The sequence below is a fragment of the Ammospiza caudacuta genome, chromosome 9 (assembly GCF_027887145.1).
Source record: "Ammospiza caudacuta isolate bAmmCau1 chromosome 9, bAmmCau1.pri, whole genome shotgun sequence".
Classification (NCBI taxonomy): Eukaryota; Metazoa; Chordata; class Aves; order Passeriformes; family Passerellidae; genus Ammospiza; species Ammospiza caudacuta.
This window is the reverse complement of record NC_080601.1, coordinates 36,485,989-36,511,796: the sequence shown is the minus strand read 5'-3', so window position 1 is coordinate 36,511,796 and position 25,808 is coordinate 36,485,989. Positions and strand designations below refer to the sequence as shown.

General features: G+C 43.7%; 1 protein-coding gene across 2 annotated transcripts in view; it reads left to right on the top strand.

Annotated features, from left to right (window-relative positions):
• The window catches only part of C9H10orf90 (chromosome 9 C10orf90 homolog), a 100,015-nt gene that overhangs the window by 32,973 nt on the left and 41,234 nt on the right, over positions 1 to 25,808 (top strand). The window contains exon 1 of one of the 2 annotated variants that reach the window (XM_058810697.1): positions 4,886 to 5,206. The exons of the other annotated variant lie outside the window; for it this stretch is intronic. Within the exon in view, the coding sequence (XP_058666680.1) occupies positions 5,131 to 5,206 (76 nt within the window). The 5' untranslated portion in view covers positions 4,886 to 5,130. Of the gene's footprint in view, positions 1 to 4,885; positions 5,207 to 25,808 lie in introns of those variants that run through there. 2 annotated transcript variants of the gene reach the window in all.

Here is a 25,808-nt window from a genome sequence, read left to right as displayed (position 1 = left end):
TCCCTGTTCCCTGGAGCACAGCCCGACCCCCCAGCTGTGCCCTCCTGGCAGGAGTGTATCATGTATACACATAGACACATTATATATACACATATATATACATTTATATATAATCATACTGACATTTATATATACATATACAAATATTCTGTAACGGATAGATAATTTTATAAATATAATTTATATACTGCAACATAATTTAGAATATAAATATAATATATTTGTATTATATTATATAATTTATTATATTAATATATTATATAATAACACAAAATTATTATATTATATTATATTATATTATATTATATTATATTATATTATATTGATATATAATTTATAATATAAATTATATGCTACTATTATTATATTACTATTACTATATTACTACTATATATTACTATTATGTACTACTATATATTACTATATACTAAATTATATACTACTATATACTACTACTGTTCCCTCTGCTCCTGTCCCTGTTCCCTGGAGCACAGCCCGACCCCCCAGCTGTGCCCTCCTGGCAGGAGTGTATCATGTATACACATATACACATTATATATACACATATATATATACATTTATATATAATCATACTGACATTTATATATACATATACAAATATTCTGTAACGGATAGATAATTTTATAAATATAATTTATATACTATAACATAATTTAGAATATAAATATAATATATTTGTATTATATAATTTATTATATTAATATATTATATAATAACACAAATTATAATATAATATAATATAATATATAATATAATATAATATAATATAATATAATATAATATAATATAATATAATATAAATTTGATATATAATTTATAATATAAATTATATACTACTATTATTATATTACTATTACTATATTACTACTATATATTACTATTATGTACTACTATATATTACTATATACTAAATTATATACTACTATATACTACTACTGTTCCCTCTGCTCCTGTCCCTGTTCCCTGGAGCAGAGCCTGACCCCCCTGGCTGTCCCCTCCTGGCAGGAGCTCTGCAGAGCCACAAGGTCCCCCTTGATCCCCCTTTTCTCCAGCTGAGCCCCTTCCTAGCTCCCTCAGCCCCTCCTGAGGCTCCAGCCCCTTCCCCACCTCCATTCCCTTCCCTGGACCAGTTCCAGCCCCTCAATTTCCTTTCTCGAGTGAGGGACTCCAAAGTGGGGACAGGACTCAAGGGTCTCCTCATCAGAGCTGAGCATAGAGGGAAGATGCTGAGAGTCTCACCCTAAAGTCAGCTCAGCCCCCTGGGGCAGGTGCCACCATGGGCAGGTGGCAGTTCTAGGCAGGTGTCCCATCAGGGAACACATTCCCTGCCAGCGGTGCCAAGGAACAGTGGGAAAAAAGGGAAATGAGTGAGGTGACAAGCTGGGAAACAGCCAACAGGGAAGGGTCAGCCCCCAGGCAGAGCAGGGAATTGATTCACTCCCCTCCCAGATGCATCTCACTGATTTCCTGCAGCACCCTGACAGAAAGCAGATAATACAGTGATAGCTAATTTAAAGGTATCAATAGAGAGTCACACTCCAATCTGCTCAATCCCAAACCTGTCCTGTGCTCACACCATCACACCACACCTCCCCAGCCACAGGATGTGCTGAGGCTGGGTGATATTGCACAAATCTGCTCTGAACTGTCACAGACTGGGGCCCTGCAAGCCATTTCCAAGGTGTGGCACAGCTCTGTACATCCCAGCAAGGATTTCAGACAGTCACATCCATGGATCCAGCTTTGCACAGCTGCATTTTCTCAGGAGCAGTGGAGAGTCACACACTGCATCCTGCAGATCAGAGCAGGATATGTCCACATGGAATTATCCATATCCACATCCCACCTCAGCTGCCTGGAGGAGACAAATGGAACCAAAAATGTTGGATTTGAGCAGAATTCCATCACCTGGATTTTGGAAATGGAACGGAGTTTGGCCCTGGGGTGTGCTTAGGGATGTGGTTTAGTGGTGGATGTGGCAGTGCTGGGTTAATGGCTGGATTTGATGGTTTTGGAGTCTTTTCCAACATGAATGATTCTGTGAGCTCAGAAAATTTATGATAACGTAATCAGGGGTTAAAGAGTTATTGGATCCTCCTGGGCTGCAGACAGAGAGATACAATTCCTGTTGTGACCAGCACACCTTTCATCTAAAACTGTTTCAGAAGTTCCATTTGTGTGGATTTTCGCTCTGATTTGCAGGGAAGCTCCAGCCTGGGTTAATAATACAGTGGCAGCACTTCACAATGCTCTCCACCATCCAGAAGTAGCTATTAAACTGTCAACAGCACTAAAAGATGATATTTTGATGGCAATGGATAGGAACCCCATCTCCCTGCCCGTGCTACTCAACATTTCTGCAGCTTTCAAGTGCAGTCAAGCATAATTTGTCACTGCCTTGCATATGTGACACTGTCTGAACAGGGACTCTCAGCTACAACTCTGGCAATCATTTATTTTTCCCAGGCAAAACTCATGTAGCACCACCAGAGATCAATTCCCCTTCCCTTCCCCGTGCCCCTTGCACTTTTTGGTGTTCACCATCCACCCGCAGACCTCTGGAGGGGTGGTAGGAGGTGCCAGCTTTGGGGCTGGAGTGTTGCAGACATTTTTTCATGAAAAACCCTTTCCTTAGGATTTTTTCTCCTGAGAAGCTGGGAGGCCTCAGGAACAAAATGTAAACAATGGTTATCTGCTGCTGTGGAATGCAACAGGTGCAGCTGGGATTGGTCTCATGTGGTTGTTTGTAATTAATGGCCAACCACAGTCAGCTGGCTCAGATTCTCTGTCCAAGACAGAAGCTTTTGTTATCATTCTTTCCTATTCTATTCTTACCTTAGCTAGCCTTCTGATGAAACCTTTTCTTCTATTCTTTTAGTATAGTTTTAATGTAATATATATAATAAAATAATCAATCAGCCTTCTGAAACATGGAGTCAGATCCTCATCTCTTCCCTCATCCTCAGACCGCAGTGAGCAGCGTCACTGGAGCTGATCTGTACCTGCACAGTCCTCTGGAGGGTGGCAGGAGGTGCCAGTTTTGGGGCTGGAGCTGCTCTGTACCTGCACAGTCCTCTGGAGGGGTGGCAGGAGGTGCCAGTTTTGGGGCTGGAGCTGCTCTGGAGCTGCACAATGCCCTGCCCAGCTGCAGCCAGAGATATCATTTAATGCTCACAAATCAGGGCTGGGTTTGGGCTCAGAGCATCATGCTGGGAAACGCTTCCAAGGGCTGGCTTGGCCAATATCTGCTTGGTTATCTTCTTCCTTGCAGCCTGACCTTTCCTTTCATGCTGCACACATCCTAAAGGACAGCTCCAGCATTCAGTTCAGGTGAAAACACATTTTTTTCGGCCGTTGTCACAAGTCTGCCATAGGAGGGGGTGACCTCAGCAGTGATCTCTGTAATCAGCACCTCCAAAGTGCACCTGCAATCTGGAAGGAACAGCAGATCCTGGCTGGTGCCAAAATCCAGCAGATAATCACAAACCCTTCTGTCCCTGCTGCAGTTTTAAGCTGGTGATCAAAGTCTTAAAAGTCATTCAACGCAATCTACATCAAACACTGAATAAAGTTGTGTTTTTCTCAGTCTAAACCTATCTAGAGCCGAAATATTAGAGGCAGAAATAAGCTTCATTTATAATTCTCAAGCAAAATCAAATTATTTCATGTCCTTGTGCCCCAAGTTGTTTTTCTTTCTCATCCTAACTGGAATAATGAGAAAAAGGTGGGAGGACAAGTGCATCCACCTGGGCTGCTCTAGAAAGGCTCAGCAGCAAACGTTTTGAAGTCTGCCATGAAACATTCATCAGCCTCATTTGCATTACAATGTCATGGTTCTCTGGGTGAAATCCTGAAATCATCGCAATTTTTCTTTTTTATTTATTTAAAGATTGCTAAAATCACCACATGCAGCTGATAGGAAGGTAGTGGAGATCCAAGGAACAACATGAGCACAATGCAACTCTAAAAGGATTTAAAGGAATCTGCTCTTACGTTCTCTGCTTTTTAAGTTCTGTGAATTTTGTTGTTTGTTTGGCAAAAGCATATTTTCTAGAAAGGTATCTAAGAAATGCAGAGGTCACTGGTGTACTCAGAACATTTTTGCAGTGTGTAATCACTTTCTCCAAAGAAATATCTACTTCAGAAGTACTTTGAGGTATTTTCTCCTTGAAAAACCCTTGGTGCTCTGTAATCAAATGAACTCTCAGTACCCTTCTGGACAGCAAACCAGGCTGGATCACATGTTTTTAATTCTGCTTAGTGAGTTCAAATCATTTCTGAGCAGTTTTTTTCTATACTTCTATTTAGAATATGGATACTGAAATTCATGCAATATTCCAGTGCTGCTCTTAGCAGTATCAGAGAAAATGATGTCAATCTTTGTTTACCCCATTAAGGCATTACATAACTGGACAGGTAAATGATTAAAAATCCTTCATTGTGTTCCATCATTAGTCTTGTGATCAATTATCAGAAGGATGATTATTAAACTGTTGTTATATTCAGTTATTAATGATTTCTAAATGGCAAACATCAAGGAGCAAAATGGTGTTACCACTGATTATTTAAAAAATTTATAATAAAAATGAAAACATCCAGGTGAAAATATCACCTTCAAAACATAATTTCAAAAACAACACTGCAATGGATTTTGGAGTAAATTAGGAATTTGTAAATTAGGAATTTGCTGTGGTTCCTCCCCCCCCCCCCCCTTTCATGCTTAGAACAGGAGCATTTTGGTGAACAGGAACAGAAACAGGTGTTTGCTATTTGAAAGTCAGGGAGGTCATTACAGAAATATGTGCAAGCAGCAGATTCGGACATTTCCTCTTCGCTCCAGACCGCTCAGAAGGAGGGACACAACTCCAATACTTAAATCCAGAAGCTGCCCTGCTCCCAACACCCAGGGGTGAGCGAGAGGGCACCAGCGCGACACGGGCCGTCCCCAGCCAGCGCACCCAGCCCTTCCCATGCCCAGGGCTGTTGAGTTTTTGCGATTTTTGCGGGCACCAAGGCGGCAGTGACGAGCAGAGCAGAGCAGCTGCAGGGTGAGTAATTGGCGTGCCGATAATTGATGCGCTGGCAGCTCCTGCCGCTGTCACCCCGGGGATGCCCCGGCCGGGAGCGCAGCCCTCGGGCACCCGCGTCCTCCGCACCCCGGCATGCAGCGAACCGCGAATCTGGGGTGAGTCTGGGCAACTTCGGGGGGTTCTCAGCGTCCTGCCAGCTCCTGTCGCTCCTGTGCCTCTTTCTCAAAACAGACTCTGCTCTTTCGGAGTCTGAGGTGAGGTTAAAAAAGCCTAAGAAGTCAGGAAGTGCTTTTCTTTTTAACTCTAGGGAATATGTAAACAGCACCTACAGAACTGGCACTGAAGTTATGATGAAGCTGCCTGAAATTATCTGGTGGTATTTAACTTTTCAACCCCCCCCCAATAACAAGCTACTAAAACTAAAGATATTTATGTTCCCTTTATAATTTTCCCAAACTAAGATTAATGTAATTTGGTGTCAAATGTGAGAGCTTGAAAGAAGTTTGTTTCCCATTAAAAAAAGGTGGTTCCCTGTCGGAAGTTTAACTTGTGGTGGTGTTATTTTTATTCAGTTAGAGACATTTCTCAGTGTCATTTCTCAATGACCTGAAACTTGCATCAAGTTCCTAATTAATAACTCTGCATTAAATGCTCTATTTTACCTTAAAGTAGTAGAAAAGTAACTTAATTTTCCTAAGGAAATGGAGGAGATATATTTAATATATAAAGCACATGGCAGCGACGAACTAAAGCAACTCTGACCCCTTCTTTATAAGGTGAAAAACATCAAAGTATTTTTGTTTTGTTAATCATTAACTGCACCCACCTACAATACTTGTTTCAGCTGTCTGAGTTATTTTCCAGCAGTGCTCCTGCCAGCAGTGCCTGGGAGCTCTCAGGTAACTCAGTTAAAAATTGATACCAAAGCAATCAGCTCCCAAGAGCAGAGGCCAGGGGTAGGAGCAGGGATGTGAGATGAATCATGAATGAGCCTTGATTGTGAATAACGAGTTCCCTCTCATTTTATTTGTTTTTAATTGCACAGTCCACATTCTGCTGCTTCTGCTTTATTTCCTTTGTTTTGATCACAAAAGCATTTCTTCTTTGGCATCTCAAACCCAGCCAAATTTTGAAGGGATACAAGTCCAGCACAATGATATCTGGTGCTGACAGTAATTAAATGCCTGTGTTAAAAATTAAAAAAAAAAAATTTAAAAAAACCAACAAAAGCCAAGAGGTGAAAAGAGGGATATGTAAACACCAGGAGATATGCAAAGAATGGATGTAATCCTGCACTCCTTAATCATGGGAGTCATCCTTATTCAGGAAAATAATCCTGCTGCTTTCAGCAGACATCCGTGGGTGCTGGAGCACCAGGCCCAGCTTTTCCAAGGAGATAACAGTGTTTTACCTGGGTCTTTTCTGCAGTGCAATTTTAGCAACACAGCTCTTGCTGATGTGTTTGAATGCATTAGTGATAACATTAAATTAGGCTTTACCTGATGTCCGTTTTGCCTCTGCAAGTGTGAAAGAGAAAAATGAGATAATGGATGGGATGTGGCAGGGAGAAGGTACAAACCCCACGTGTTTTATTGGCTGCCCCTGTTCCCTGTGTTTGCAAATCACTTTTTGGTCCATGGGATGTATCAAATTTGCCTTTTTTTTAGGATAGGATGCAACTTTAGCACCAAAAAACTCCTGAAATCCTTTAAAGTGTATTTGGTTCTCCCTAAAAGTGATGTTGGCAAATATTGCCCATCTGATTTAAATACAAGGGGATTGTGATAACATTCAGGGGATGTTTTTTACTGCTGTGATGCTCTCTGATCTTGCAGGAATGACACGTTTTTATACAAATGTGGTGGGTTTGTTGCCCTTTCACCAGCCCAGCTCAGCATTTCTGAGCTTTGCCCTCCCAGCCCGTGTGGTGCTGCCCTGTAATCCAGGAGGGGGCTTGGGAGCACCTGAGCGCCCTTCCCCAGGCAGAGCATCTGTTAATGAGGAAAACTAATTACCTAAAAGCTTTCAGCAGGATGGGTTGTGAAGTATAAATAGTCATGAACTGCTCCTGGTGCTCTGTGCTTGTGCTGCTGCCAGCGCTGGTGGGATGGAGGGGGGTGACCCTCTGCAGTCACTGCTGTGTGAGGGAAAATTCTCTTCTGAAAGGGGGAAAAATAGAAAAAATTACAAGTAAAAATGCACTGGATGATGATTCCAGGTGGTATTAAAAGCTTGCTCTGAAGTGAGGTTGGCGCTAAGTCTCTGTTGGGTTTTTGTTGTTGCATTGAGCCATCAAGAACGAGCTGGTTTTCTTCCATCAGCTTTCTTATGTGGTGGTTCCTATTTAAACGTGAGGTTTGGTGGATTAACAGCATTTATTGCTACAGAAGCAGTTTAAGGCTGAGCTTACGTTGCTCTCAGAGAGCTGGCAGCCATAAAATGACCCCAGTGCCAAGGGCTGGGGGGACAGAGTGGCGGCTGCAGGAGGCAGGAGTGCCCTGGGCAGCATTTCCCTTCTCTACTCCGTGCAGAGTCCCAGCAGCAGCATCATTTCTCTCCAGGGAAGTCCCTTTTTGTCCCTGAACCTGCCCATGGAGAGTTCCAATCCTCGGAGAGCCCCACAAGCACTGGTTGTGTGTTAATTTGAACTTTATCAATTTTGATGGTACATTTCTTACATCTGTTCTTCTTTATTGAGTTCTACCTATAAAAATCCAAACCACACGTGCAGCAATTATTATTTGAGGATCTCCTTCTGGCATTGGGCACAGGTCAAGTGCCCATTTCAGTTTTTATTGCTTTTTGAGAATTTTAGAGGTGGCTGTTCAAGCAAATTTCTTGAAAAGTTTTTCAAACTTGGCCAAAACGTGCTCTGGAATGGTTCAGCCTCTTTTGTATCAAAAATTGTGTGCGTGGTGATGTAGAATGGCTGGGTTTGGGGTTTTTTTGGTATAAATTGTGTATGGAAAAGGTGTTTTCTGTGATTATTGATGTGTTTATTCTTGAGTATCTCGTTGTCATGGTTGGTACTTGGTCAGAGGTTGGACTTGATGATCTTGGAGGTAATTTCCAGCCTCAATGAAGCTGTGATCCTGTGACCTTGAGGTCCTTTCCAACCTCAGTTATTCTGTGATCTTGTGATTTGAAGTGGAGAAGCTGAGTTGGTGTGAATGTACATGTTGTATTTCACGTATGACTACAGACAGATAAAACTGCAATGCATATTTTTAAAATGAAGGTTTTCCCTTTTCCTCCAGGAGTTCCTCTGCTCTAAATCCCAGCCTGGGAGCAGAGTTCCCAACACTCCTTGCTTGTTTGTGCTCCAGCCCAGCCCCAATTTCCCCCCAGGGCATTTTCAAGGGCGTTCTTCTCTCCTGTGATGCTGCTCCTGATCCATGAGACATTTCTGCATCCCTGGGAGAGCAGGGGATGGCCCCACTCCCACCCCTGTGTGTGGTCCCACCCCAAACCTGTCCCAGATTGCCATCAGAGCTGTGCATTAATCACTCAGTTAATTGGGTGATGCTGTAACACCTCAGTCTCACACCTGGCAATCCACTGAGCAAACTGCTGTGGGGAATAAACCCTGACCAATATCTGTGACAGGGGATTCTCTTCCTCCCCTCCCTGCAAAGTACCAACAGCTCTGAGTGTTGTGTCCCCACTTGTTGATGGTGTGCTACCATTAATAATTATTAGGGTCCTGCATAGGTTTGCATCTCAAACAACAAAAAATGTCTTTAGTGCCCATGGCAGGAGGGGAATGAGGTTCAGAAACCTCTGCTGGTGATTAAAGCCCATCAGTGCAGGATTTATGGGGGGCAGAGGACAAAGCAGTGCAGAAAACACAAAATAACCAGCGACAAAATTAACAATTACCTTGGCTGTCTTTTGGAAGAAGAAGAATAGAGTCAAGACACATTTTCCCTTGTGTCTGTAGGATAAATAAATGGAAAAAAGCGTTTTGGCAGCAGAAGGTAACTCTGGCCACCTGGCCATGGGTGCTCTGGGACACCTCTGGGACTGGGTTTCAGATCTCTTTGGGTTTAACTGATTGCATTTAGTTTTGTGCTTCTATTGCTGTGGATTCCTAGTGCCACGTGGAGCTGCCAGCATGGAAATGGATTTGGGAGGCTGGGCAGCTTGGGGAGATACCTGGCAGGGCTTGGCTCTGCAATTCCCGTGAGAAACAGGGCAAGGCAGAGCCCAGGGCCACACATGGAGAGCTTCTGCCTCTTCTGAAAGCAGCTGCTGCTCTTTGGAGCATGTAAAATTATTGTTAAATTCCCTTTCTGGATAAAATCAAACTTTAACAAGCAAAGTTCCTGTGCAGAACAAGAGAACTTTTTGGTTTTAAATGTAGTTTTGGTTAGCAGGACACCTTTAAGAGCAGATTATACTGAAAGCAAGGTTTAACCAACACGAGGTGGCTGGGGCTCACTTTGCTCAGTTTTCTGTGGCTGAGCTGCCCATGAGATCCCTGCCCTGCATTAATTGTCAGCATTGCAAGAGCAGAGGAGCAGCCTGCAGGGAGGGTCTGTGCCAGCCTGCAGGTGACTGCACCAAATCCCTCTGTTTTTCAAGGAGCAGCTGAAGCCATGTGGTTTTATTCCCATTTTCCACGCCTGGAGCTGGCTGAGTCTCACAAAGGGCATTGTCCCAGCGTGTGACACACAGGGAGGGCACTGAGGGACGGTGCCCTGGCCACAATGAGAGGTTCTCTCCATGCACAATGAGAGAGCTGATGGCAGCGTGCATGCAGCCTTTGCCTGCTGGGCCAGAGCTGAGCCACCCAAACTCTCCTTTCCCTGTTTCATCCCCTCCGTGTTACCTCAGCCTGAGTTTCTCACTGCTGAATTTCCTACCAGGCAAACGCTGCTCACTCTGGGTTTTTTCCTTTCTTTCCTTGCCTTGAACAACAGCTCCTGACCTACTTCTGTCTTTTAATTGCTGCTGCAAAATGAATTTTAATTCCAGCCAGAGTCCAGATGTATTGAGGATGCACAGCACATGCCAGGGCCAGGCCATTTATTTCCCAGGCCAGTCTTTCCCAGCCCTTTGAATCCAGGGGCCCCTTAACCTTTCTGAAAAAATATCTGAAGCCATCATCACGTATTTCACTGTTGTCTGCTGATGGGAAATGCAGATAATAACTGCTAATCTAAATGCTAATATGTATTTTCTCTGACAGCTTAGTTGGTTTTACTGTTCTTTAACCTTTGGCTGGAAATATTAATGGAGATGGATGTGAGCCTGGTGCTTCCATCCCTCAGTGCCCAAATGAACCTGGGCAGGGACAATTTATAGGTCAATTTATATTTTTATTATTATACTGGATACTTTTTGCTTCTTTTCATGGCTCTTTTTGGGGGATTATGGACATTAGAGGATGAGTGGGTCACTGAAAACTCAGAATTCTGGATCTGGGGAGATCACAGCTTGATGAACAAAGCATTAAGTTTAGCATTCTCCAGAAGGGTTCTGTGAACTTTATTGCCAAAAAAATATCCTTATTTACTTCTCTACATTTGAGAAGAAACACTGGCTACAGGTGCTGCATTTTGAGCATCTCAAGAATTTCCTCTCCTGGGGACATTGTTTTGCTTAGCTAAGATCTCCCTCTTTTTATTCCACAGAAATGGGAAATGAGGACAAGTTATCAATGTGTCTTCTCCTCAATTAAATTAAGTCACAGAATTAAAACTGAACTTAAGAAAAGCTTTAATCTTAATCATTCTGTGGTTGTAGCTTGTGAAGGACTCAGGAATCCTTTGGGAGGAGGAAAAAATGTATTTAAAAACATAAGCTGGTTTAGCTCAGGTTTTTCTGGGATACATGAGATTTTAATTAAACAGGAGTTTAATTATAATTAATTAAGTAGAATACAGAAAATGAGAGCTGCTGATACTCTGGAGAGTCAGAAAACGAGGAGAAAATTTGGGATGCAGCCTCACACAAGCCCTGGGAATGCGGCTGGGAGGAGAAGTCCAGGGAAGGACAACACACAGAGGAGGATCCTTCCCTCCACCATTCCAGAATCCTCTTTCCCATCAATATTTTCCAGTCTTTTGCTTGCTGGTCACTCTGCCAAGGGAGGATTTAACAGCACAGATGCATCAAATCATTATCCCAGTGATGTATTACAGGTACAATGTGTATTGCAACCTGTTCTCACAGCAGCCAGAGCATTAGTGCCTGATATTATTACTGATATTTGATGTACAATCCAACTCTATTTAATTAGTTCACTAAAATGCATTTTCTGCCAGAGATACAGTGAACAGGAAGGAAAATCACCTTCCTGGAGAAATGCCTCGTAGCAGGATGACTGAAAAAAGCAGATAGGAGAGTCTGAGAGGCAGAAATTGAGCACATCAATCCTGCAGATCCCCCAAAATCTGTGGAACCTCATAGCTGAGATTTTGGAATACAAGCTGGCAATTTAGCTGTAAAATAAAACTCTTTAAAAGGAAACTCTCATGATATTACCTATAAACACTTTAGAACAGCAGATTATCTGGAGTTTATGGGTAAGGTAGCAGAGAGATGCTTCTGTGCTCGAGGAAGTATTTTTATGTTTGTCTAAATGACCTGCTCCTCATCCAAAGAGCTGCAGCTTTGCCTTAAACAGAAAACTGAGCTGTGGCCTGGGGAGTCATCCCTACACAGCCACACTTGTGTTGTCTCCTTGGTACCCACGTTCACAGTGGCACCAGAGGATCATTAAGAAAGGTTTCATCTACTTTTTGCATCCTCTGAGGAAGCAGGAGAGCAGGATTTTGGCACAAGCTCTGCGTTGGACTCCTCTGCGTGCTGGATGGCAATTTGTGCCAAAGCCTCCCTGAGCAGCTGAGGGGGCAGAAACAGCCTCTTCCTCCTCCTTCTGTCCTGGGGGAAACTATTGTAAAACAGGGCCCCCAACAAAAGAGGGAATGATGCATCTGACTCCATGTTCTCAGAAGGATAATTTATTATTTTATTATACTATATCATATTAAAGAATGCTATACTAAACTATACTAAAGAATACAGCAAGGATACTTACTGAAAGCTAAAAAGATAATAATGAAAACTCATGACTCTTTCCAGAGCCTCGACACAGATTGGCCAAAAAGTGAAAACAACTCACAGCAGAATCCAATGGAACAATCACCTGTGGGTGAACAATCTCCAAACACATTCCACGTGAGCACAACACAGGAGAAGCAAATGAGATAAGAATTGTTTTTCTTTTTTTCTGAGGCTTCTCAGCTTCCCAGGAGAAAATCCCTGGGTAAAGGAATTTTTCCAGAGAATGTGAATGCCACAGGAAACCTGGGCTGGCTTGGTTGCTGCACGTGGTTGGAGGATGCAAGAGCCAAACACCACTGCAGGTCCTGTTCTCCTGCAGGTGGGAAGATAAAAGGGCTTGGAAATGGATGTCTGAGCCCTCTTCCAGGAAACCAGGGGATCTCCTCCTGCCCAGGGCTCACTGGGGGCTGTGAGAAGGGCCCCACTTGTGTTGCTGCTGCTGCTGTCCCCCTGTGAGGTTGGCACTGGGGTGGAATCACAGCTCCTGGACCACTGGATTAGGGAAGGTGTCACTGCCCATGGCAGGAGCTGGAATCAGGTGACCTTCAAGGTCCTTTCCAACCCAAACCATTTGAGGATTCTGTGATTCCCACAGTGCTTGGTTGGGAATGGTCCCACTCCTAAACTGCCATTCCCTGCAAACCTCTCCATAATCAATGAGCTTGGGAAGGCTCATGGAGGCCTCCAAGGGCAGAGGGCTGGATGTGGGGTTCATGGCTTGTGCAGAGTGAAAGAGCTGCTTTGGTGGCTCCTTCCACCAGACAGGTCAGACAGATCCCGAAGGGAGAAACCTGAACAGTGAGTTCAAGGAAACCTCTGCAGCTGCCTGTGCTCCTGTCTTGGTTTGAAAAGCCAGGTGTCTGCTAAGGAAGGCAGGAGCATCCCCTGAAATGGAAAATGTGAACTCCCTCCCTCTGAATTGTTATAATTTTGAAATTAAGGGGCTCTCAGGCAAAGATATGGGAGTAGGAATAACAGTTCTTTACTAGGAAAACTAAAAATACAAATGTAATAGTAAAAAAAAAAAAACCACTGAGAGAGTCAGACCATGCCCTGTCCCCCTGTGTGTCAGGGGGTGTCCCAGCCCCATCCCATGGGGGCTCAGCCCTCCTGCAGTGCTGGCTGTGGCTCTGCTGCAGCAGGGATCCTGCACAAGGGGGGAGTTTTCCTCTGCAGCTCCAGGGCTGCTGCAGATGGGCCTGGGCTCCCTCTGGCCATGCAGGGCAGCACAAAGCTGCTCCTCTGGCAGTGCAGGGGGCAAAGGCTGCTGGGGTGTCCCAAAGCTCAGATTGGATCCAGGCAGGAATGCTTGGCTCCTCCCCTGGGCGGAGCATCTCCCCATGGGATGCTGGGATTGGATCAGCCCTGCAGGGACACTCAGTGGCCATGGACAGCAGAGATCTCCTGGAGGGAGGATTGGATGTGGAAGCAATAAAGAAAACTGCCCCATGAACAGAGATAAGTGCCCCACCTCTGACAGAATAGAATTCTCTGGCAATAGAATTCACACCCCCGTTTCTAACCTAAAGCTGTTCCCAGGCTGGTAAATGGAGCCTTGCCCTGGGTCTGGCAGATGAGGCAGGAAGGAAGGGATGTTTTCTCCTTACCCCAGGAGTGCCTTTCCAACCCTTCCAGCCTGGATGGGAATGTCAGAACACCATGGAATGATTTAGTCTTAATCACTTGTGCTCATTTCCTGTGTGGATCTGCAGCAAGCCGCTCCCCCACATCCAAACTCCACTTTATTGCTTCTCTTGTTCTTTCTCGTTCCCTTTGTGCTCCTCAGGTAGCAACTGCATTTTAGCTTGTTTTCAGGAACCAGCAGTAATATTTCCTGAGCCAACTCCTTTCTTTAATTTGTTGTTGTTTTGGTGTCTGACACATCCAGAGCTCTCCCTGCACTCCGGAGTCTCAGTACAGTACAAGTGTCTTGAGCACAGTTTATTTTAATCAGGCCTCCCAGAATTCAGTAAATACTTCAGGCCAATTCCTCCAGTAAATCTGAACACATTCAGCAAAAACATGTGCAGCCAGTGCTCAGACATAATTGCCAACAATTTCACACCCACAGAATGCCTCTGTCATTCCCAGAGCCCCATCTTCCCCATCGCTGCTTCCAGCAGGAGCCTCCCAGTTGCTAAGGGGATGGAAGTTGTGATGCAGCCCTAAATGAAATATTTTCAGCACAGAGTGCAGAATTACCCATGTAGTTTTCTGGTTAATGTTCTCTGTGTCAGAGAGAAGCAGCTCTCCAGAGGTCTGGAGGCCAGGTTTGATCCAGGCACTACCCAGGCATTCAAAATATGAATTGAATCCGTGTCTGCTGCATTTAACTGGAGCTCTGACAATTACAGGCTGTCACAGGAGACTTCCACTCCTCTTCCTGACTCAATTACCCAGGCTCACGCTTCTCCTGAGCTTGACTTTATGTACCATTGCTGTAAATAAAGTCAAGCTCATTTTCCTTTTTCTTTGCTATTCTAAGGAAAAAGGAGAGGCTGATTTTAGCACCCAGCATCCAACTGAGCCCAAGCCTCAGGGGAAGCTTTTGGTTGAATTGCAATTAAGTATTTCTTTCTTTTAGCCAAGTTGTGGTTATTGAGGCATTGAATTTTAAAAAACCCAAAACCCCCACTTCCCATGTTTATTGCCCATTCCCAAATCCTTGCTATAGGAATATATATCATAAAGTTTTAAAATAACAAGTATACATAATCAACTCAGGTCCTCTTAAAATTTTACAGAGAGATATCATTACTAGGCAAAATACTGCAGCCTTCCACTAAGTTGTGTTATTTCCATTGTATTATTTTCCATAATATCCTGCTCCTTATGCAGCCTTGTTTTCCTTATTCCCCATTTTTTGTGCTGAAAAGTTGTTTGCATTAAGCTGTTTGCATTAAGCTGTTTACAAGTCCTGGTTCCTTTTGTGAGTGATCTGTTGATTGCAGCTCAATAATGTTTGAGAATAGTGAATTATTTCTTGCATTTTGGGTGATCTGAGTGTGTCCCTGTACAATTCCTGACTTGTGTCCTGCTCTGGAGCTCATTAACTCTGCACGAGTCAGGCAGGGCTGCACCTCCCATGGAAGTGCTCCCCTTCTTCTGCTTCTCCCCTTTTCCCACTGGGATGGCACAGCAGCATTATGGGAATAAATCACACAGGACTATTTTCTTTATGGTGGAAAAAACCCATTCTTTATTCACAGAACTCATTTTTATACAGTTTCACAGATCTCTTTTGGAACTCCAATATGTCAGAGGCTTTCTTGCCAATTACTTTATTGGTTAATAACAAGTTGTTATTGATTGTATCAAAGTCTTGGTGTGTATGTGCAGGGAAAGTTGTTTGTGAGAGATAGTTTTCATTTTTCTATTTAAGGTGTAAAAGCAGTTTATACAGGTGTTAGTTGGTTTTTTTTATCAAGGAATATTTTGTTATGTTAATGAGCTGCTCACCCCAGGATTGCTTTCACATGGGAACTTGTAAAATGCCAGCTTGGCTTAGAAGAAATGATAGGCCAGCCAGAGCTGGCCTGCTTTTATTTATTTTTGAAATAATTTTTCTACCTTACTGCAACAAAGGATCAGCACAGGATGATACATGGAAGTGCTGTCCCACAGAAATGAAATCCCTCTAAAGCTGGGAACTGGGAAGTGCCCACCACAGTGCTGGGGAACCTTGGATGGGTTGCTCCCAGATGTTGTGTGGAAGTGTTTAACCGAGCTGAATGGGAAAAATGCCTGAAAAAAATCCATATCTTGTGGAAATCCCTGCTGTGCTCCCATGGTTTGGGTTGGAAGGGGCCTTTAATCCCCCCCAGTGCCACCCCTGCCTTGGCAGGGACACCTCCCACTGTCCCAGGCGCTCCCAGCCCCAGTGTCCAGCCTGGCCTTGGGCACTGCCAGGGATCCAGGGCAGCCAGAAATGACAAATTGTGCCATTGCTGATGCTCCCATTGACTACCCAGAGCTGCTTCAGGAGATGAGAAGTCTCCTTTTCACAGTGCAGGAGTTTTAACTGTGCCCTGGCTAAAGATTACCTCAACCTGCTATAAATTGAGATGTTTCACTAATTGCTTTCTTGGTTCATTAGCCAAATTGTGAGTCTGAGGGAAATGGAAAAGGCTCAGAATGAATTTCCCTTGCAATCCTTAATTTAAATGGTGAATAATAATTTAATGTTGAACAAAACATTTTGGGTGATTTGCTGTGCTGGAGCTCATTTTTTACCTTGGGATCATTTGCCACCTTTGAAGCTTTGTGGGGAAATGATGCTCAGCTCTGCTTCTCTGTGATGTGACACCAGGCAGGAAGGAATAATCATTATAGAATAATTGTAATAATCTCAAAATTCATTCAGAAACACTTTTGTCGTGGGAGGTCCCTCCTCAGATATTGTTTTAAGCAGTGAGATAAGAGAGATAAAAGGCAAAAATCTGTAAAGGTTTTGCTTCTGTGGATGCTGTGGCTCTATTTCCATTTCAGCCATGAAGGTGTCAAAGCTACAACATGTCCCTGGTTTACTCCTTCCAACACTCAGCTAAAAATCAAAGATTAACTCTGAGCAGCTGCAGGTAACAAATTCTACTAATTCATCAAAGCCAGCACTGCAGAATTTAATCTGTTTTATGAAATTCCTCCCATGGATTGTTATGGCAGGGCTGTGGCACAGGAGGTCATTTGTGAGCTCTCAATTGCTGGTTGTGTGACAGTGAAAAAAGGAGGCCAAAAGAAAGGTTAAATTAAAGAAGCTGCTAGGAGCTATTTATGTGAGATGAATGTATATTATCTAAATTAATGACAGCAAACCTCCAATTAGCTGAACGCTGATGCACAGTTTGAGCTTTATAAGGTAAATGCATGTTTTGTGCAGCCAAAGGGTTGGGTGAGGGAGGTTTCACTGGGGTGGGGTTACAGGTAAATGAACATTTTCTCTTTCTTGGGGCACAGTGACCTCACTGCTGCTGCTGCTGACAAATCTTTACAATAAATCTGTCATTGTTTCCCAACATCAATAAGGAGTGTGAAACTTATGACCTTTCCCTCTAAATTATCCTCCTGTAACATGGGATGAGCAAAAACCTTGAATGTGCTGCTTTGTGTTTCAATAAACAACCTAATTTTTATTTTAGAGCAGAGATTTTCTGCTCAGACCAGTGCATGTTGGTTTGGCTTAAATAAACTTGGTTCTGTTTTGTTCATTTAGAGAATTCCTCTGTAAAAATACAACAGAGAGTGCAGCTATCAACTCCTTCAAGGAATTCAGAGGAAATTTCTAATGTTTTTTGCAGTTTATACATGTTAAAATAATGGTGCAATGGACTGATTTGATCAATTTACTCTTTGGGGAGGGTAGGATTTTGTTGTAGATCATCAGTTACTTCATTATCCTGATTATGGTCATTGAGATTCAAGATTTAATTACACTTTGTGCAGAAAAACTCAATTTTAATCTATCCAGGAGCTTCGCATCTCCTCATACCTCCTCTTATACATCTTCTGAATTTTGTGATTTTATGGAATCTCTACCTATTACTTCTTTTTTTTTTGACTTGCTGATGATTCCAAACTCATTTAGTGTCAGTATTTTGCAGTAATGTGCCCCTTTTGGGGTCATTCTGGGAAAATATCAATTCCTAGAGTACTTCTGCTCATTTAGGATGACTTTAGGGAAATGTGGAAGCACTACTCTATTTTATTTTATTTATATTTTCTTTGATTTCTGGCTCTGTTCCTTTGTCACCCTGGTCTTGTCAAGGTAATTTACACTGGCTTTATTTTTTTCATATTATCCTCTGATGTATCTTAATCCCATCCTAATTTTGAGATGGCTGAGCTATCGAGATCCTTTTTTATGATTTGAGCAGCACTCTGGGTTGCTCAGCACTTCTGTGCTGTGTGCTCATATTCAAACTCGCACACTTTGTATTGCTTCAGTTGCTATTTTTAAGCTCCATGTACAAATTCAGCTTTCCTTGTCTTCACTGTTCTTTGTAATTGTTTTTTGGGTTGTTTTTTTTTTTTAACCTGAGATTTTCTCTGCCCATTCTGTCCAAAAATAGAGAGGCTTTTATAAACAACTTTCCTTCAGTTTTTAGTTGGGGAGAAAAAAAAACCAAAAAAACCCAATAAAAAAAAATCCATAAAAACTCTCTCAGCTGTAAAAGCATTAACTGCTGTTCTATTCTGGGGAGGATGGAGCCAGGCTTTCTTTGCAGCCTCCTCCTCAGTCCCCAGGGTTTTCCCAGTAAAATTCCCTTTTTTCCTTCTCTCCACTGCCTTTTCCTGTGCCATTAGAGTGGGACTATTTTAAATGTGAGGGATTTTCTTTTGTTTTCTGTGTCCCACTCGTGTTTCCCACTTTGTCTAACTGGGATTGCTCTCCTTCTGAAAGCTGAGGGACATTTCTAACACCCAGAATTGAAGACAAATAATTACATGTGGCTTGACCCAGGTCACCAGCTGGTCACCACCTACCTTTTCTTTCATTTTTATTCCCCTACCTTTGATCCCCACTGCTGTTTATTCTGCATTTCTAGCAGGAGACATTTAGCAAAGGCTTTGGCTATAAGATGAATTCCCAAATCCACAGAGTTTCCTCATATTGTATTTTCAGACTGAAATCCCCTTGAAAGGTCACTTGAAGGTTTGAAATACCAGAGCACTTTGATTGCTGTTGATTTTTCTCATGGTGATTGAGGAGCCATCGAGCTCCTCAAGCTTTACTTGGTTAAATTTCTGTTCTTGTAAAGAAAGAGCCCACAGAGCTTTCCCACACAGCTGCTGCTGGAACTGCATTCTGCAGGGATGGATATCCCAGGAATGACACCTGGATCTGCCCAAGTGGGGCAGAAGAGAAACCATTCCATGTGCCTGCTGCAGTTAAAGGAGAGCATGGATCCAATTAGCCATTATTATGATGAGGGATTAATTTCCACAGCCCAGCAGTGGTTGAGGTACTCAGTGCACAGCCCAGAGCAGCCGTGGCTGCCCCTGGATCCCTGCAAGTGTCCAAGGCCGGGTTGGACATTGAGGCTGGGAGCACCTGGGACAGTGGGAGGTGTCCCTGCCCATGTGTCTTGGCTGGAAAAGCCAGGTGTCTGCTAAGGAAAGCAGGAGGCTTCCTTGAAATGGAAAATGTAAACCCTCTCCCTCTGAATTGGTATAATATTGAAATTAAGGGGCTCTCAGGCAAAGATATGGGAGTAGGAATAACAGTTCTTTAGTAGGAAAACTAAAAATACAAATGGAATTGTACAAACAAACACTGCCAGAGTCAGACCATGCCCTGCCCCCTGTGTGTCAGGGTGGTGTCCCAGCCCCATGCCATGGGGGCTCAGCCCTCCTGCAGTGCCAGCTGTGGCTCTGCTGCAGCAGGGATCCTGCACAAGGGGGGAGTTTTCCTCTGCAGCTCCAGGGCTGCTGCAGATGGGCCTGGGCTCCCTCTGGCCATGCAGGGCAGCAGAAAGCTGCTCCTCTGGCAGTGCAGGGGGCAAAGGCTGCTGGGGTGTCCCAAAGCTCAGATTGGATCCAGGTAGGAATGCTTGGCTCCTCCCCTGGGCGGAGCATCTCCCCATGGGATGCTGGGATTGGATCAGCCCTGCAGGGACACTCAGTGGCCATGGACAGCAGAGATCTCCTGGAGGGAGGATTGGCTGTGGGAGATAAAGAAAACTGCCCCATGAACAGCAAAGAACTGCCCCACCTCTGACAGATGGTAATTTTGAATTGAACACACACTCAGCTAAACCTGAGACACCATGGCAGGGGGTGGGATGGGATGGGATTTAAGTCCCTTCCAACCCAAACCATTCCATTATCAAAATTTCTCTAAAATTAAATCAGAACCACATCCCCAGGGAGGTGACAGGGTGACCTCTATATTTTGGGGGCTGGTTTGTAAGGGGTGATGTTGTTGAGTGAATTATTTTTGGGATCATGCTAATAACAGGCTTTTAGTTGCCCCATAAGCTGTGGACGTGTTCTATGAGATAATGTATTTATAGGTTTGTTCACCAAGTTTGGCTCAAATAAAGATTACTGACTTCACAGGTTTATAGGCAGTCCAAGCATTGGATAATTTCAGTACAAGTAGCAGTGAATAATTTCAGTATAATAACAATGGATCATTTAAGTGTAAATAACCCTGAATTCACTCAGGAATGGCTGAACACGGTTCTTTTGTAAAAGCAGTAACTATAGCCCTACCACCATCATAAATGCAAAGATCAAATTGCTTCTGAGACTTTAGAACAATAATATTGAAGATTTTTGCCTAAATGGTGATTTCTCTCAGCATTGACCTGCCTGCCCATGAGTTTGATGCTGTTGTAGTTAATGTTTTTTCAGCAGAATGATGAAGTGTCTAAACTTTCCTGTGTCATCCCAGTGCTCTTCTCTCTTTGCCATCAGGATGTTTCTGTTGTCCCACTCTGAGTTCATGCCCTTAAAATACTTTTCCACTCACTTTCCAGGCTTTGAGGATCCAGCTCTGCACTGACAAAGGCAGAGGGCTGAGTTATGCTAGAAAAATATTAATATTATACAGTGAATTTTTTTTATCCTTGTGAGAAGATAGATCATATAAATGAGGCAATCATTGCTGAGAAGAGAACTTAAAATCTTTCCTTTTTCCAGTACAAAATGCCAAGCCTTTTTAAGGAAAAGGAAGATGGGAAGTGCTGTGTGGAGCTCAGTAGCAGAAATATAATAGCTCTGTGTAGCCCTCTTTGAAAAGCTGCAAGTTGGTTTTATTAATGAGTGAAAAAGTAAATTGTATATTATTTTTTACAAGAAAATTAGCTTTTATTTATGTAAGGCAATCAGTGTTTATTATAAGTTAAACATTTGGAGAACCAGATTTTAAAAATCCCCACATTCTCTTGGATTTACAGTGAGAGTAATGTGCTTGGTTTTCACCACAGCTGAACAAAACCTCATCCTTCAAAAAATCCTGTTAAATATTCTTCAATTCTTGTAAATATCCCTGAATTCTTATTAAATGCTCTTCAATTCTGTATAATCCTGTATCATCTTCTCTTTGGCAGCCGCACAGCAGCTGTTGGCTCACTGTCCCTTGATTAATTCTCTCCCTGTTCCAGGGTGGAATACACCTAGTTTGTTTAGTGAAAGGGAATATGGCTCATATTTAAAAATCCTTTTTAATGCAGTTACAGCATCTTTGCAGATTTAATTAGGTCTCAGCCCCTTCCAAATCGCTCAAGTCAAAGGTCCCATCTTACTTGTCCCTGAGGCACCGTTACACCGAGTCCCCAGACGGCGCCGAGTTCCTGAGCGATGACTTTGCCATATAGGGGCTAATTACTTCTAATCTTACACATTGATGAGCCTGGATTTTATGTCTCTGAGCCACTGGGACTGGAACTGCCAAATTATCCTCTCCGTAGCACGGGGGTTGTTTCTCCATTAAAGGGACTGGCTCCACAAATGACAATCCCTTCCCACCGGGCGCTCGCGTTTGAAACCCTAATTATTGCTGGCACTGGCTGCATCCATGAGCTCCTGCTAATCCCTGTCAGGATCCCAGGGAAGCTGCTGAGCCTGGCTCAGCTAGGCCAGGGAAGGGTGAGCAGAGCAGCAGAAGGGAGCAGGAGCTGAGTCACGAGGGGATGTGGAAGCTGCAGCCGGACATGGAGCATCCCTGAGCCTGGCCTGGAGCAGCATCCCTGAGCCCAGCTTGGAGCAGCATCCCTGAGCCTGGCCTGGAGCATCCCTGAGCCTGGCCTGCAGCATCCCTGAGCCCAGCTGGGAGCATCCCTGAGCCTGGCCTGGAGCATCCCTGAGCCCAGCTGGGAGCAGCATCCCTGAGCCTGGCCTGGAGCAGCATCCCTGAGCCCAGCTTGGAGCAGCATCCCTGAGCCTGGCCTGGAGCATCCCTGAGCCCAGCTGGGAGCAGCATCCCTGAGCCTGGCCTGGAGCAGCATCCCTGAGCTCAGCCTGGGAGAGCAGCTCTAAGCCCAGCCTTGGAGAGCATCCCTGAGCCTGGCTTGGAGCAGGATCCCCCAGCCCAGCCTAGAGCAGCCTCCCTGAGCCCAGCCTGGAGCAGCATCCCTGAGCCTGGCCTGGAAGGATATCCTTGAGCCCAGCCTGGGAAGTGCATCCCTGAGCCCAGCCTGGCAGAGCAGCTCTGAGCCTGGCCCGGGAAAGCATCCCTGAGCCCAGCCTGGAGCAGCATTTCTGAGCCCTGCCTTGAGCACCAGCTCTTTCATTTAATGAACAATAACTTCCACCAGGTCTTTAAACGAAATGACTCAACACTTTCACCTTCTCTCAGAGTGGGAAAAAAAAATGTCTTTGGAGTCTATAATGCATGAAGGTGTTGGAAGCCTAATCTAGTATAAGCTGCCTTCAGCCAGGCCTTTTCAGCACCAGGGAAGAGAAATGAATGTCTAAAAAGCAGCAAATAGCTCCAATTGCACTCCGATTCCGTGGCAGTGTGTGCTGGAGGTCAGGAACATAAAGCTGTTTATTTCTCCCCACAAAGCAGAGGCTGTTATCATAACCTGCTCTACGTGCAGGTATTGGAAACTTCTTCAGGGAAATATTGGATTTTATTACAGCATTACTACACACCACCTAAGCTCCTTTCCCGGCTTCTTTCTGTTGTAGTCTTGACCTAGCCTTGGAGTTGTGTCCCAAAAGGAGCAGTTTTTTCCAGGAATCTGAGAGTCAAGTTGTAATAATTTGGGTTGAGCATTTATCAGATCTTTCCAGCTCTGTTTACCAGATTTATTCAGCTCTGCCAATGGATAATCATGACCTGGAAGCTTTATTAGAAAAGGAAAAGATTGGGAAGAATAAGGTTTGGAGCTGGTGGAACTTCTAGTTGTCTGTATGCAAGGAAATCAGTAACACTTTGATTTAGCTACTGCTTTTTAAAAGGCAACAGGGAAAAAAACCCCAAACACCAAAAATCCCCAAAACCTCCATGTTCTCAACCTTGAAAATCCTGGGAAAATCCTAATATTATCACAATACACAGCCAGAAACACCAGTGTACACCCAAGGTACAGAAACATCTGTGCACATTTCAGTATTTTATTGAAATATAAAAAGACCATTATAAATTAGAGAAATCCACATAATTTTGACTTACTTAATAAACTTCCCTGAACTGTTGAATGAAGCATATAAATCTACATTTATACATCAATCAGCATTAAATTTCTGGCCAAGGTGTTAATCCCAACATTCTTCTAAGGCTAACTACACTTAGAGTAATAAGATGGTTTTAAATCAATATGACATAGACCAGACACATTCTCCAAAATCATGCTTTCAGTTTAGGTTGTGAGAAACATTTTTGCCTTTTTATTTAAAATAATGAGTGACTTGCTGGAATTATTGGGATTTTTTGTTTTTACATCATAGATAACCTTTATCCCACTAAGCACCAAAAAGTGCATAAAGTGCATGTACTTCTGAGTGTATTTTAAAATTTTTTTGCTCTTTAAAAGGGGAAAAAAATTAAAATCCTGGGTTTTAATCTGTTTAAAGAGGACTAAACTTTAACACAATGCCCTTGCATGTGTCCCTGCAGTGTTTGTCTGTCCTGTTGGCTGCTGTTGGTTGGGTTTAATTTACAGTAAATTCTCCTGTTGTAAATATTGGCCTTTTTGCCTCCCTTGAATAATGCAGTGCTCTCTAGATTGAACCCCTGTGTGTGCACATCTGTTTAGCATTCCCACCATCCAGATTGCATGGATGGGTTTGGGGAGAGAAAATTCAGCATCACTGAGCTCCATGGTGCAGGGTTGGAAATAAAACTGGCCTGTTTTCTTCCTCAGGGTGGGACAGCTGCTGGAGTGCTCCCAGCACACATTTATACCTGTCCTAGCAAAGACCAGGCTTTTCTCCATTTTCCCTTTGGATATAAGAGCCAACAAGGGACCTTTCTGGAGTGGATGTAAAAACATGTCCATTACAAACCAAAAAAAAGCAAACAAAACAGACAAAGACACATCTCATCTTAAAAAAACCCCAAAACACCAAAACCAATAAAACTAAAACCAAACAATCAAACTGAAATTGTAAATTAACCAAAGTAACTGGAACTAATCCAATAGAGATATCTAGCTGAACCTATTGGTGCAAGAAAATGGGATCAAAAGAAGATATGGGTGCAGAAAGGGTGCACTCGGTTTGCTGAGGGCTGAAGCCGTGTGGATTGGCTGTACAGGTTCACATCCACATTTCCAGCTGCAGCTTTTTTCCCAAAAGAACTGAACCTTCCACCTGAGCTTTGCTGCCCTTGGCTTTGGGCAGATCTGACCTGGTCACATCCCAGCACAGGGCTGGGAGCTCATGGTGCTCCTTGTTGGGCCTGAAAAGGCTCAGCCATGTCCTACAGGTCATTCCCAAGGTTTGATGAAACAGGGAATGTCAACAATGACCAAAGAAGTTTCTGAAAGCACATCCAGCAAAGTCTGTGCCCTGGAAGTGGTTTTGTTACAGCACTAGTTCACACCATGTGAGCTCCTTTCCCTGCTTCTTTCTGTTGTAGTCTTGACCTAACCTTGGAGTTGTGTCCCAAAAGCAGGAGAGATGTTTGGGATCAATTCCCATCCCAAAGCACCCAGTGGAAGGGTTGGATGTGGAGGGTTTGGCCGGGGGAAGAGTGCAGCTGAGTTATTTAATGGTTTGTGTGTTGGCTCTGGATCAGAGATTGTTGTGGAAAGGAACAACTGCAGGACAAACAAAGTGGTGCTGGTGGCAACCGTCCCCAGCCACCTCATTTGCCTTGGAGAGGGAATTGTTTCAGCATTTGGTTGTTCTGAGCTGCTCAGTTATCCCTTCACATGGCATTACTCCAAGCATTCTCTGCGGTAAAATCTGGGAATCTGGTGCTGAGTCTGTCACATTTAGGAGGGTGACTGCTCCAGCACTGCTTTGCTCTGTGACTTCAAGCAGGACAGATATTGCATGTGGTTATGTCTGAGGTACCCCACTACCAGGGTCAAGCAGCATTATTTGATTTTCTCCAAGCCCCTCAATTTCCATAATCATACCAGGAGATTTCCATATTGTTTTAGAGAATGAACACAAGAATGTGGAATGGAAAATCCAGGCTGACAAAAAGAGCCCATTCCATGAGAGCTGACAGAGCCCACGAGCCCAGACCCAAATATAGTTCCTCACTCCTCCTCATGTCCCCTTTCCCTTCCCCTCTTCCATCTGCCCCTGTGCCCCCTCCCAATGTGTCCTGCCTGAGTGGGAAACGTGTCCATAGATCCAGCAGGGATGACCTGGTCAGCTTCTGTTTGTGGCAGCCTCTCATTCCCACAAATCCATTGATTTTTGTGATCAGCTTGGGACATCAGCTACTGACCCTTCTGTCAGCTTGCTTGGAAGAGACCACAACTTCAAAAAGCCCAGGTTGGGCAGAAAGAAGGATAGGGCATAAATAAAATTCCTTTTGGAAATCAATGTGACCCAGTTACAGGGCACGGTGCAAAATTGTTGGGTTTTTTTGTTGTTTGGGTTAGGGTTTTTTTTCCCTTACTTGTTTCACATGCAGTAAATGAAAATTAGGAAAAAATCAGGACTTCTAAACCACAGGGACAACTTTTTTGCAGGGAAATTTGTGTCGTGCCCAAGAGAATGCAACCCTCTAAGTTTGTTCCTATATCACCCTTAGTGACATCATAATTAAAATGTAAAGCT